Below are 14,116 nucleotides of genomic sequence, written 5' to 3'. Positions count from 1 at the left end.
CGGGCTCGAGGGCTTCGTGTTTTCTTTGTACGGGTTACATTTATTATCCTCTTGGGTCTTTGACTATGGGTCTCGTTTTCATGGCGTTAGATATTGTGTGTTCCTTAATTCCTTATTACTTATTTCCATTTTTCTCTTTTCTTGAAGGTTTTGGTTTTCTTAAGTGGAGAATATTCCCCCCGTTTTCTCTTGAGTGTGTGGTGGTAGATATTTAGGTGTTTATATAGGTACGCATGAAGCAATTGAAGATGTGAAGTGGAACGAGGACTCGTTTTCGATTCGGGCGAGGATTGGATGCGATTTAGATCAGCAACTGTAGTAAATTTCTCGATATAACTTGAGATGAAACGGTGTAAATCTTGAAATGCCGTCGTTTTCAGCTATAAGCTTTACGACGGGGTTGCCGATTTTCCTAGCGACCTCTCGATATACGATCACTATCATAACTTGACTGGGTAAGAAACGTCAACTATAATTTGATATTCTCAAGGTGACGGGTGTGGTTATGACACGGCTGGAGACGCTAGAATTATCGTTTTTATCGGTTACTCGATCGTGGAATTTGTTTTAATTTTCGGGAGAGCCATCGGTTCGATTGTATAATACAGTCTACGGGCCGATGTCATTCAAACGGTTAATGGGTGTTATTAGGCTCTGTAAAAGACATGCGCCCCCTTCCCCCGCCTTCAAATTTGGCTCGCCAGATTATAATATAATTCGAGGTAGGTTTACGGGCCCTCTAAGCTTTCCGCAGCACCACCGGCTGCGTGTTCATCCGTAACGTTTCTCGCATGGACGGGCATCTCTCTAGATTTTTCCGTAGAGGCCGGTCCCGGCTGTGAGATCAATTCGATATGGCTCGGGCGGTCACTTTGCGAATTCGGTGCTGACATTAATTCGAGGATGATTCGAAGATTTACAGTATCCACATCTGCGAAACGTTAATGATCAAGTCAAAAAAGAAGATTCGATGCGAAAAAATTATCTCAAGATGGATGCATTTGGAGAAAAGCTCGACGGAACTCCGTGTTATATCGATTCGACCGATAGTTTCCCCCCGCCTTTTTGCCAAACGAGGGTTAACCGGTTATCAGGCGAGGCTGCATGTTTTTTATGCCATAAACTTTCATTTCGAGAAACTCTGGTGGATTAATCTTCAAGATTCCAAACGCCCCACACGTGAATAAAAAACAGAGAAGGAAAGGAAATTGAACATGGTATTGTTTACGGCGGAACTGCCTGATGTGAATTTTCGCCGCCTTTTACATATTCATCTTAAATTTATGAATAAATACTATGCCTTAATTGTGTGAATCTGGTAACGACGAGACCAGCCCCAGCTTGGATATAAATTGGAAAAAAAAACATTGACATTTAACATTCTCAATTCTACTCTGCTAACTCGCATAGTGTGGATTTCCGATGTCGAACCCCACAATTTGTCTAATTTGACCACGTCAGGCTGATTTCTTTCAATCTTGTGATGTCCTTTCAGGCCCGGAGGGTTTTGCGTTGCATGTTAAGACACTTATTTGTAGCCCCCACTGGAGATCGTGTGAATCATCTCCGGTGGTGATATGCAATTTTCCTGTAAAAATGCAGGGTTGTGATGTTATTATTGAAATTAGCGGTAATTAATATATTTTGGCGTTCGAATTCTTATCGATAAAAGCGTGTCATTATGATATGTTGTCTATATATACAATACGTTTTAGGGGAATTATAAACAAAATACAGCGGGGTAGGATATAACTCGTTATGCATTACAGAGCACAGCATAGCATATCCGTCATATCTCGATAACAAAACAAAAGAACTATAGAACCTTCCTTCCACATCCCTTTAACCTTTTATCTCCGAAGTTCCCTTCCCTCCTCCGTTTGAAGGAAGAAGGAAGAGATAGTGTGCGTGTTGCATGTTGTATTTTTGAACTACTGGCTCGATTGGGTAATAAGACATGATGATCGGAAGGAGACGACATGCGTTGCGTGAAAGGAAACGCCAAAAAGTTAAGCTGAGGTGCATCAAGCTTGCAGCATGCGGAAGGGGGAGGAGCTGGCCTAGAAGCGAATCACGGTCACAAGGGAATACATCTTGGAAACCGAGTCTCTAAATAAAGTTTCATTCTCACCCAATTGAGCTCCCATGAACCGTCTACTGAAACTTCGGTTACGTGCGTAAGCATTTTGGTCTAAATCCGAATTCGAAGTATATACTTCGCAGAGGTTAAGTGCCATGCGCGATGCCAGACTTTGCTCGGATCTACAACGCAGGGGCCAAGGGAAGGCCGGCGCTAGCTTGGAAGACCCGGATCTAGACGACCATGCAAGATGCGACCCGTATGATTGTAGACGGTTGGTTTATGTGGCCCTACCCTATCCTTTTTTTATCGACTTCTTGCGCCGCCGAGAGGAGACGAAGGACCCTGTTTGGCTTTTATTTCCTACCCCTCGCGTTCGCTTCGGTGCCAGTTGTTTTGTTTTTTATTACGGGATTTATGTGATTCGGTTCGGTTCACAAAAAGTTCGCAATTCTCAACCTTGTCACCCAGGGTTGGGAGCATGGCAGCCTCGTACATATAATACTAAAGATCCTATAAGTTCCGGTTCCTTGCGTTCCGGAGACGAGGCTCAGCTCGGATTTGAGGCTTCGCCTCAATATCACGAGATACTTTAAACAGCCAGGGGGCGTGATAGGATTTCTTTACCTCACTTCGCCAATGCATTAGCGGGGTCCTCTTTTTTCTTGTGATATATGTGATATCCTAGGGTCGGTCAGCATTCAGGGTCCGGTTCCCGGATGTACCTGATCATGCCATACATATCAGCCGTGGGAACATTTTTTTTTTTCTCTTAGTACCTACATCTTCTTCCCTTCTAGGCATCGAGAAAATGCAAATTCGTGTGCAGGATATCTCGAAACATCCGTTCGTCCTCGGGGCATAACGTGGTGTGGTATTTCCCCGAATGCTATTGTGGTTATGCGAAAAAAGCTGCAGGGCTGGCTGGTTCGTCCGTTCCGTGCGAATTTGGTTGTGTTCCTGAACAGCACCGATGTCCGTTCAGAGCTTTTAAGATTGTTCGCTCCTCGGAAATACTGCTGTGAAATGTGGATTAATATGTTCAAGAAGAATGCTTGCATACTTTATACAAATTAGCAACGGGAAGGAAAACGGTGAAATTTAAAGGGATTTTCTTCTTTCAAATTTCTCCCTTTCCTCTCGAAGAAAAGAAATTTCTAAACCGTTTCCTAACCCCTACCTTTACATAGAGCCTCTTGATCACTTCTCCTCCCTCCGAGTTATGTTTTATTTTTTCAGAGCGGCGTCCGTGGTCTATCGGGGTCCCAGTTTCAAGGGCTTGGAGCTAAGAGAACTGTTCTAGTAGTGGGTACCATCGTCATATCTTGAGGAAAACCCAGGTGATTCCTAGGGTCCCCTCTATGAAATAAGAATAAAAAGAATCTCGTAAATCGATTAATATTGGGGGACCTGTTCTATTCGAAGCCCGTCACTGTTGCCCTCTGCTTGTCGTTCCTGCATACTGCAAGGGAGCGTAACAAGTATTAGCCCTTCCTCGGCCCTTTAGACGGTTAGTTATCGAATGAATCGTTGATAGATCTCTCCTCCTCTTCCCTCCTGGCTTCGTACCTTTCTTTCTTTCTTTTTTGAAGTTCCCTTTCTTTCTTGAATTGATGTTGACCGCGTGAATGGCCCTGCTTTTTTGACAACTTCTTAGTTTTTCTCCTTTATCCCTTCCTTTGCTAACAGTTACGTTACCATAAAGCCTGGAACATGGAACGTCCTATCCCCATTCTTCTGTGAACTTTCTGAATTCAGTACCTTTTGGCCTTGCACATACCTGAGTCACCGTGTGCCTGGAACATTTTTAACGATCTGAAATACATCTGACTTCGAAACGAACATTGTCTTTTTTTTTGTTCATGACTTTCCATTCAATAGTCAGAATATCAGCGGGGAGTTTGGAATCGAGTAATGTAATTTTAGCGTCGTCGACATAACACCTTCACATTGGGGTTTTTGGTGTGGACAGTCGGCAACACATTTTTCACCACAGTGTTGGTGAAGTGGAAGAGCGTCTTCCTTCACGACGCTCTTCACTCACCGTCAACCGTCATTCCTCTCCCCTCTTCATCAGCCAACCCATTTTGCTTTTGCATCAACCTTCCATTCCCAATTCCATCAACCTCATGCAAAGCTTGATCTCCATTTGGTCAACCTTTCGCAAGCAGCTGGACGACCTCACGGTGCATACTTATATACGGACAATCATCAAGGTTACGACAAGACGAGAGGGTATGTATTCCCCCTTCTTCATTCCTTGCTCGGTTTTCATCTCTTCTGGATGGCTGATTGGCTGACAAATTTTATTTCGTGATGAATTATAGCTAGAAGTTAAAGATCGATCTCCTTGCTGCTACCTTGCTGAGGACCATATTCTTCTACTGCGCGTTGTTCCATCCGGCAGCAGGAGTATCACCTTTCCCAACAAAAATCCGTTCTCTCAACCCCTCGATCTCCCTCTCTCATAAATATCATTCCAGATTTTTTGTTGTTGAAACATGTGCATCCCACATCTTGAGATTTTCACTGAAAAGCGAGAAATCGAAGTGGATGTTGCTACGGGTGCTCGTGTAGCTCAGAAGAAGAACAAGAACGCCTCACCGGTTTCAAGTGTTCCTGCGACTATTGGTTCCCGAGGCTCGAAGGAACTTGTTAAATTCCCCTTCGTCGTTGTTGGTGAACCTGTTCATTGCTCTCGCTCTTCAACATCATCCAGTTCTTCCTCCGATTCCTCTTCTATTTCTTCCTCCGATTCTTCTTCTCCTTCGTCAGGTTCATCGGAAATACTAGACGACAAGAAGAAAAAGAAAGAAAACAAAAAGGATAGAAAATACAGATACCCGTCAAAATCCTCCCGCCGACCATCCAATCGTCTCAACGTCGGTCATTATAGGACTAATAACAACACTCCTAAATTACGTCCGATGACTGCTAGCGATCTGTGGCAAGTTGCCGCGGGGCATAAGACTGTTCACAAACTTACCCCTGTAGATGGATCCGGTGTTCCATTGGGCTGTTTGAGCGATAATGGAACGGTTGAAGGGTTTGTTGGCGTTTGTGGGTGTGTTGAAGGACATGCGAAGAAGAGTAGTAAGAAGAACAAGCATGAGAAGTCTGGTGATGATAAGAAAGAAAAGAAGGATAAGAAGGTTAAGAAGGACAAGAGGGACAAAAAAGATAAGAAGGAAAAGAAAAACGACGATGGGTGGGGTGACGATTCGAAGAAGGAGACCAGCGGAGGCTGGGGGAATGACGACAAGACGGCTAGGTGGGGAGATGATAAGAAAGACTCGTCCGGAGGTGGATGGAGCAACGATAGCAATAATGGCTGGGGAGATGACAACAAAAAGGACTCCGGATGGGGCGACGATGACAACAAGAAGAAGAAAAAGAAGAAGTCCGATGATGGATGGGGCGATGACAAAGGTAACAAGGTGACCTGGGACGATGAGAAGAAAGCCGTAAATAGCGACGGCGGTTGGGGTAATGACAACAAGGACGACAAGAAAGGGAAAAATGGAAAGAACCAAGATGAGAACAAAAAAGGGAAGAAGGGGAACAAAACGGACGATGAGACTGAAAAGAGTGGGAATGAAAAGAATGGAAAGGGAGGTAAGAAAGACCAAAACAAGAAGGATAATACTTCAGGAAAACATCACGTTCACATCAAACATCACCATCACCACCACGAGGACGAGCGCGAGAGCATCAGAGCGGTTACTGTCCGGACCGACTGTGACCTCCCCGAAGTTATTAACGAAGAAGGGTCAGAAGTTACTCCCCTTGATTCGGTTCACTCCCCAAACAGCTTCAGCGACAAGGTACCCCATATTGCCATTGCCACCAGATCCCCAGGCTGTGCCTGCAGCGTGGGCGGGTCAACTACAACGTCTAGTGTCAGTAGCACGACCCCCTGCCCAAGCTGCTACATCAAACAGCAAACTCCACGAAACTACGTTCAGGATCTTCAAGGCCATTGGTACAAATACGCTCCCGGCATCGATCTCGATACCTATGAGGGAGATGATATCTTCAGAGGTTCCGACGACCGAGCGTACAAGCGTATTTCATCAAAGAAAGTCCCAGAGGAGGAATTTCATTATAGCAGAAAGAGCTACAGCGAACGCTATGGACATCGTCATCACAATAAGCACCATCATGTCCCACCGCAGGTGGGTATTTCTAATGGTCCCAACTGCTACCCGTCACATGTCCCTGCTTCCGGTTTCATGAAATTCAAGAAAGTCTTCACCAAGCCTCAACCGACAGCATACCAGACCACCGGAACCGTCCCAGTCTATGGTATCCCGGTTCACACAACCACTCACAATGGTAGAGGCTCTGGTTGGCAAGATATGTTTCGTATTTTCACTGGCGGTAGCACCAACCGCTCGGCGAGACGTGGAAATACGAATCACCACTACAAAGTCGAGCCCACATCTTCGCATGACAGCGGGAGTAGAAGTCGATTCAACGGTTACAGGCCACCAGATGGGTATGTATACTAATTTTACCTACACAGTACCTTATTTGAAAATAACATAATACTAATCAGACTGGATATTCTCTAGACAAGACGGTTACGGACGACGCGGGGACTAGGAAGTTACCGTCATCGAAGAAGAAGATTGAGACTTTTCCAAACAGAACGGCATGAAGACTCGGTTGGGGAGCTTCGCACTTCCCCCTCCCTGCCTTGATTTTTCGAGTCGACTATGTTTTGGATTTGTCGACTTGACCTTCTTTGATCCTTTGTTTTGATCCGACCGACCTCTTTCCTTCATTCAAGAGGCCTTACCTATGTCATTATTACTCATTCGCAGGACCATCTACTTTTTACGCCTCCTAACAACCGGATCACCAGACTCGATTCGTACAACTCGACTTTATTTTTCTCTCTCTTTTTTGTTTCTCCTTTCTTCTCGCTGTTTTTTCTTTCTCTTTTTGTTCGGCCTCCCGGCGTTTTATCCTGGGAATACCTGCGAACAACCCCTCATTTTTAAAAGTCGATACCCACTTCCACACGCTGACTGCTACTTTCCTTATCGTTCACTTTGTCTCTCCGTTATTCATCTCTCGCATGCTCAGCGGCGTACAAGGGCAAACTACATTTTTCTTCTAGAAAACTATTATACCAAAAACCCTGTTATGTATTTTTAGCGGTGTTTCTTTTTTTCCCTTCCGATTCTGTATTTATATTTCGAGTATTTATCACGACAGTAACGACCGATGCCTCTTTCTTTCTCTCCCTTGCTCTCTTGTATTGCTTAAGCTTCTTTCTTTCTCGCAACTGGAGTTTTGTGCGTGCTTTTCCCCCCCTGTTGATTCTTTTCACAACAGCATTCTACAAGACTTTTAATTTACGTATATACTCCGTATTCCGTCTTTCAATACTTGAAGCTTTTATTTTATTTTTAAAGAACATCCTACTTGGAGAGACTACTGATCGTAACTTAAATTTCCGCAAACATTGTTATCCTTTGAAATATAATATGGTAGGATCAAGTCATTGCATTATATTAAGATCGATAGCACATAAATACATTAAGATGTTAATTATTGTAATAATAATTATTGAACAAAGCGAAAACTCGTTACCCCATTGTATGTATATGAAGTACGTATATCTCGTCGACCGATATGACTCCAACCAACGCCAAATCCGACATCAAAAAATCCGATATCCCCCGGACCAAAGAACCCACTCATCAAAACATCAAAAACATTATAACCTCAAACAAAAACATAACCATATACGGTTGCCACGAACCTCTGACGCTAACCAAACCCGCATCAGACTTCTGTCCCTTCGGCCTGCATTTCTTTTTATTCTTATTCGCTGATTTAAAACATCCCATGGAACCGTATGTTATAAGACCCCCCGCTAGCGCCGCGATAATGATGAAGATGAGAAGAAGGATGAATACGCATTTACAGCAGCTGTTTCCGCGGTGGTGGGAGTGGGCGTATTCGCTCGGTTGGGCTTCAGCATCTTGTACTTCAGCATATTGTGCTTCTGCGCTTTCTTGGGTTTCTGTTTTTTCGGGTGTCTGGGGGAGGTTTCTCGTTTGGTTTTCTTTGGAGTCGAAGGGAGGGGATTGTTTTTCTTGTTCTTGTTCCGAGGGGTCTGTTTGATCTTTTTTGGTGATTTCGATGGGGGTGGTTTGAGCTTCTGCACCCATGTCGGTAGATGTTATTTGATTCGTTGGAAGGGAGCTATACCGCGACGCGTAGGGAAATGATTTGCAGTGCGCGCTACTGACTAAGAAGAAGCTTGACAAAAAAAGATCCATCCTCCTTCTCGTCCTGGAGATCATTCTTAAATACAAAATTCCCCGAGCTCGAGGAGCTGAACAGCTCTCTCTTCGCTTCTTCGCCGGGCAAAAATCCCGCCAGCTCATCTAAGCACTTTTTTCAGCCGCGAAAAACCAAGCCTGGTATTCAGCCCTATGCCAATGCGTTCTGGACCCATAGTCGCACAAAGTTTTTGGTGAGTTTGCGGGCAAACTTAGGCAGACGGGATTTTCCAAGACAATGCTAATCCCACGACAAGCGCTTGGCCCTTCGCCATTGGGCTCTTCAGGCCTCGCTGTTTGCGATTGAAGGACAATTTGCCGATGATAAGGGATGGGTGATTTGGTAATGTAATTGCTTTGAAGCGTTCGTGGCGTTTATATATTGAAGGGTGTGTGCATTTTCTATTGAGGCTTGGAGAGGTCACGTTGAGAGTGCGGTTCGAAACAAATTCGACGCACCCGTTCTTGATATCGTCGGCGTCGTACGACCCATTTACGTAAATCCGATAACCGGTCCGTGAAAACCCTCGAATTCCATTCGATCAATTGATTGTGGCATCATGTGCAGATATATGCATGCAATCAAGCTTTCTGCGATGTGTAACCCCTGGAAATATATTGCGAAAGGCAATTTCCGGGGAAGCGAGAGAGGGTGCTTTTCCCATATCGACGGCCTGGGGGAATGGTTTATAAAAACCCCAGGTTTCCCCAAGGACCCTTGTTGCAACATGCGTGACGGTCCGACTATATCAAATTTGGTAGCCTTGTTGGGTATTTCGTCGGCCGAACGTTCATTTCTTTCTTATTCGATCATTCGCTCCTTCTGTTACTTGATCATTCGCTTGATTGACCTCTTGATGCTCACAATCTCTTGAGTATTCACGATGAAGTTTATTATATTCACAAATTTCCTGTTCGTGGTATCCCTTCTTACCACCGGAGTCTCGGGCTGGTATAACCACAAATCCATCATAATAATCCAACGCTGCACCGCAGAATACTGCAGTCAAAACATCCGCCCGCCGCAAACCTATACGCATACAATCCACAAAACGACCAAAATCGCTACCACCATTACTCCCAAACCGAGCACTCGCTATATCACACGGAAGGATAAAACAAAGACCGTTACCAAAAAGCATATTAAGACTTCTACCGTAACTTCAAAATGTAGTACGCGAACTGTATATGCCACAGGTATCGTGACTGCGACTAAAACTACTTCTAAAACTAAAACGGTCACAATTTCGATAACCGTTGCGACTGTTACTCCGGATTCGACGACGGTTCCTATTCCACCTGGGTTCCTTAGTGCCGGTGACGACCCTGACAATCAATATACACTAACGGCTGAGAAACGCGATCTCGAAAAAAGGCGTAAGAAAACATCCTACCCGGCCTCCGTTAAATGTACCAAGACGATTCAAACAATATACAAACACACCACCACCGCCAAAAGACCTACAACCACCATCACAAAACCCGGTAAGACCAAAATAAGAACCATCCACCAAACCAAAAGGATCACAAAGACAATCTACCAACAAAAACCCAAAACTACGACAATAACTCGCCTATCAACCCGCACCACCACAAAAACCAAAACTTCAACAAAAACCGTCACAAAAAGAATCACCGCCTTTGTCCCAGGAATAACAACCTACCTCGCCTGCGGTCCGCATAACCATTTCCAAGGTCCAACCGGAAGCGTAGACGTTGTCGTTTTACCAGGTGATATTGCAGTGCCCGCTCGAATTGCTTATGACTGTTGCGCACAATGTCATGAGCATGTTAACGCACAAGGTGTACATGATTGTGCGGGTAGTTATTTCAGAGCAAATGCGGAAACGTTTCAGGCTACTTGTTGGCTGAGGTTGACGGATGTCTGTAGTTATGATAATCATTTGAGGTTCAAGCCTTCGAAGGATGGGTTGGTGGAGGTGGGACAGGTGGGGAATGGGCCGTGTGGGAGGTGGAAGGTTCAGCTTTGAGGTTTTTCTATAGGCGCACGCTCATGTCATGACTATTGGTTTCACGGATCTCAATGCATAAGCCTACGCCCGTAAGGTTACCGGTATACACATATCTCCAGAAGCAGCCACGCGGCTAGTGGTGCATATGCCTATAGGTGCAAGTAGCACGGGGCCATGAAGCTGTTAATTCTATTACTGTCCTTCCTTTAGCTGCCGAACATTGTCAAGCATCTTTAAACTGCTTTGAAGGTTACCGGAACATTACCGGATGTATCCAAAGTCTAAATATAAGCGACGGGCCGGACGCTACCCCCTATACGCCGGTAGACCCTTACGGTGTATCTGAAAGTCTCCAGGAATGCGGCGAAAACCTCGGGTTCACACGGCCCCACATCAACTGTCCGGTACCTTCTTCCTATCACTTAGCCGATTTTGAATGTTTATATGGTTCCTTTGAAGATGTTACAAATCGGCCTTCGGCATCAAGCACCGTCTGCTGCATACAGTTTGACGACCCTGGTGGGAAATCGTTACGGAGAGTCGATCGAATTTGTCGGGAAGAGTACCATAAAATTCAGAACCCAGCAGTGGAAGATGAACTTCAAGATTGTACCAGCAGCCTGGGACCTAAGTCTTTGCGGATGCAAATGTCCGCCTTCCTAGGCATCATTTCCTCAACTGCGAAAACCGCCACAGCACATAACATCTTGGTGTTGAAGATCTGTTCTGCCCTTCGGGTATTCAGCTGAGTTGTTATCCAGTTACTGATCGTTCTAGCCACTCCGTCGAATTAATATCCGATGTCGAATTCCGAGCTACGACAATTATACGCCTATACCGGTGACATTATTTCTCGCTCTGAGAGACGCCGAAAGCTCGGGTTAGATATCGTTATTCATTATGGTCTCCTGTTGGTTGCGATCACCACGCTACAAGACCCCTTCAAGATAACCGGACTCGTACCAGAGGTCATTCTCCGACGGCGGTTCTCTGAGTACAAGAAAGCACGTAACTTGATCGTTGGTGGAACCGTAGCCTTAGGAACATTCGCCACTCTATCCACGGTGCAATCGCTGCTCGTCTTCAACGGGTCAGAGGAGCTCAAACTTTACAGACCGCTGAAAATATTTTCTCTTTTCTCGCTGGAAAGCTGATGCATATTGCGATGACTGCCACTCTTCCAACGTTGGCAAGTGTTTAGCGCCGGGTCATTCAGTCGCATCGCGTCTATTCTGCTCGCGATAGACATTGTCGTTAACATTTCTAATTTTGGGTTCTTGCGGTATACTTTCTGAGAGGGTATTGGGACTGTCTCCTCGATACTTGCTCTTTACATCATCGAGTGGGATGATACAGGAACTTCAAAGCTAGATCGGCAGGACTGGCTGCCCTAGTTATCTTTTAATATGATTAAATTGACTAACAACTCAATACGAAGTTATGCTAGCCACGGCATTTTGTCGTCTAATCTCGGGTTAGTTCCCATCATGGTTATGTTTTCTCAATAGTATACAGAACCAATTGTTCAGTATAGACTGAAAATGCCTCTGTGGGGAGAATAAAGACATGTGCTTACGGAGTATACTTGCACGGAATATAGCCCTGGTTTTGCACATTTGCAAAAAGTCACCCCAAATGCCTACCTCCCCCCGACCATTTCACTCTGACAGCCTCTTGCTCAAGCTTCTCCAACCATATATGGTTTTCTATGTTATATCCGAATGGATTTTCCGGCTCTTTATACCTCTTTCTAGATTCGCTTCCTACCCTCACGTGCTCAACACACATCGGATCCGGTCTGTTGTTTCCCTACCGAACTCCGTACGGCCCATCCCTCAAAACTTCATTCCTTCCTCCGCGATCTCTCAAACTTCAGTTCTAGCGGAAGCCATAATTTTCCGCCTTTCTTAAATTGCCGCTTGCCAATGCCCCGAAGATGGCGTGTCTTCGTCATCAACTTGCATTTGCATATGCAACCTGCTGACACCATAGTTTTCACAAAAACCTAAAAGGAGTTTAAACCTTTATTGATGGCTTCGGAAATAGGGATTGAGGGGGGTGTATCTCCACTAGAATCGTGATTCCAAGTAATCTCACAATAAGGAGGGAGAGTAGCTTAAGTAATTATATATTCATCGATTCTGCCTGCATCTTGTCCATAAAGTACTCGCACGAGAGATGACAGAAAGTTTCGGCGTGGTTTTTTAACTTTAGAGGGTGAATTCCAACCATTTAAAACAGCTTTTTGGCATTTGTCCACATCACGACGTCATACCCTTGCTTCCAAACTTCACTTCTTCGATACCCTACAGTCACAAAAAACACAATGGTCGCGATAGACGCAATTAAATCCTCCAACGCTGCCGTAAAGGCAAAACTTCCGCCGGGACTTGTTGCGCTCTTTGGTAAGTTTCACGATCCTTCTGTCCATTTCAATCTACTCGAAATCATGTAAACTTACACCGATAAAGTTGGCGCAACCAGTGGTATCGGCGAACATACACTCCGCACCTTCTACCAAACCGCCTCATCCCCACGAGTATACTTCGTCGGCCGTTCCCAATCCTCCGCAGACCGTATAATCGCCGATCTTAAGCCCTTAAACCCAGATGGTCATCTCGAATTCATCCAAGCAGACGCCAGTCTAATCAAGAATGTCGACGAGGTATCCAAGAAGTTTCTCGAGAAGGAAAAAGAGTTGAATGTACTCGTTATGTCACAGGGGATTTTAACGATGGAAGGGAGGGTTGAAACCGCTGAGGGGTTGGATACTAAACTCGCTTTGAACTATTTTTCTCGAGCGAGGTTTATACAGAATCTCCTCCCTTCGCTATCCGCGGCGGCTACGTCCTCTCCATTCGGTGCTCGAGTGCTTTCTGTTCTTTCCGCGGGGAATGGAGAAGGGCAGCTTGATTTCGATGATTTTGAGTTGAAGAAAACCTTTTCGTTGCGGAACGCTGGATTAATGGCTACGACATCAAATTCAGCTCTTGCGAAGTATTTGGCGAAAGAGCATCCAAATATTGGGTTCATCCATGCTTTCCCAGGCGGTGTGGAAACAAACATTATCGAAGCCTCAAATTTCCCTTCGGTTTTTAAACTGGCGGCTAGAGTTTTAACACCCCTGGCGAGGCCGTGGATGATTAGTAAGGAGGAGAGCGGTCAGAGACATTTTTATTTGACGACGAATGAGAAGTTTAAGACTGGAGGTTGGTTGACGGATAGTATGAATGAGGAATCGAGTTCGGCGAACAAGTACGTGGAGAAAGGTTGGTGTGATGAAAAAGTTGGAGAGAAGGTTTGGAAGAAGACGATGGAGGTTTTTGAGAGGCTTGAGAAGGAGAGGAGTGCTTAAGGTTGCTTAATCTTGCAAGGCTGGGAATATGGATGATTATTTTTGTTTGTTGGTTCATGGTATGGGCTTTTGCGTATATGGATCATGTATCGATAATGTTTATGGTCATAGCTTCTGGGTGTAGTGGTTACACGGCTTGGGAATGTGCAACCATCGTCATCTAGTAGACTAGTGTGCCCGGATTAGTTATGGCTTCGACAGGGCTTGTTCAACGGTCCATTCAGCACTAAGATTAATCGATTGATAGGTTCGGAATATATGTAATGCACAATAATGTACTGTACGTATCTCTCTGCTAGGGACATGGCACTCTTTTCTGTAAGGAGCATGGTAATAATAGCACACAACGACGTGCAGCAGTGGTCTATTAGTACTTCGAATGAGGAAATGACAAAAGACGAAAAGGTAA

General features: G+C 45.0%; 5 protein-coding genes across 5 annotated transcripts; 4 read left to right on the top strand and 1 right to left on the bottom strand.

Annotated features, from left to right (window-relative positions):
• Positions 1-4,581: 4,581 nt before the first annotated feature.
• On the top strand, positions 4,582-6,685 carry DFL_008299 (uncharacterized protein; the record flags this gene model as incomplete). Its single annotated transcript, XM_067638013.1, has 2 exons — positions 4,582-6,578; positions 6,655-6,685. 2 exons carry the CDS (start codon positions 4,582-4,584, stop codon positions 6,683-6,685), a joined length of 2,028 nt encoding a protein of 675 aa, XP_067485946.1.
• Positions 6,686-7,791: 1,106 nt separating this feature from the next.
• On the bottom strand, positions 7,792-8,265 carry DFL_008298 (uncharacterized protein; the record flags this gene model as incomplete). The annotated part of the gene is made up of 1 exon (XM_067638012.1): positions 7,792-8,265. One exon carries the CDS (start codon positions 8,263-8,265, stop codon positions 7,792-7,794), a length of 474 nt encoding a protein of 157 aa, XP_067485945.1.
• A 998-nt stretch (positions 8,266-9,263) lies between these two features.
• On the top strand, positions 9,264-10,370 carry DFL_008297 (uncharacterized protein; the record flags this gene model as incomplete). Its single annotated transcript, XM_067638011.1, has 1 exon — positions 9,264-10,370. One exon carries the CDS (start codon positions 9,264-9,266, stop codon positions 10,368-10,370), a length of 1,107 nt encoding a protein of 368 aa, XP_067485944.1.
• A 782-nt stretch (positions 10,371-11,152) lies between these two features.
• DFL_008296 (uncharacterized protein) lies at positions 11,153-11,506 on the top strand (the record flags this gene model as incomplete). The annotated part of the gene is made up of 1 exon (XM_067638010.1): positions 11,153-11,506. The coding sequence occupies one exon, from the start codon at positions 11,153-11,155 to the stop codon at positions 11,504-11,506; it is 354 nt and encodes a 117-aa protein (XP_067485943.1).
• A 1,172-nt stretch (positions 11,507-12,678) lies between these two features.
• Positions 12,679-13,707, top strand: DFL_008295 (uncharacterized protein; the record flags this gene model as incomplete). Its single annotated transcript, XM_067638009.1, has 2 exons — positions 12,679-12,757; positions 12,824-13,707. The coding sequence occupies 2 exons, from the start codon at positions 12,679-12,681 to the stop codon at positions 13,705-13,707; spliced, it is 963 nt and encodes a 320-aa protein (XP_067485942.1).
• Between the last annotated feature and the right edge of the window lie 409 nt (positions 13,708-14,116).

The sequence above is a fragment of the Arthrobotrys flagrans genome (assembly GCF_004000055.1).
Source record: "Arthrobotrys flagrans strain CBS H-5679 chromosome Unknown unitig_1, whole genome shotgun sequence".
Classification (NCBI taxonomy): domain Eukaryota; kingdom Fungi; phylum Ascomycota; class Orbiliomycetes; order Orbiliales; family Orbiliaceae; genus Arthrobotrys; species Arthrobotrys flagrans.
Note: the sequence above shows the minus strand (reverse complement) of the source record. Positions and strands in the feature narration are given on the sequence as shown.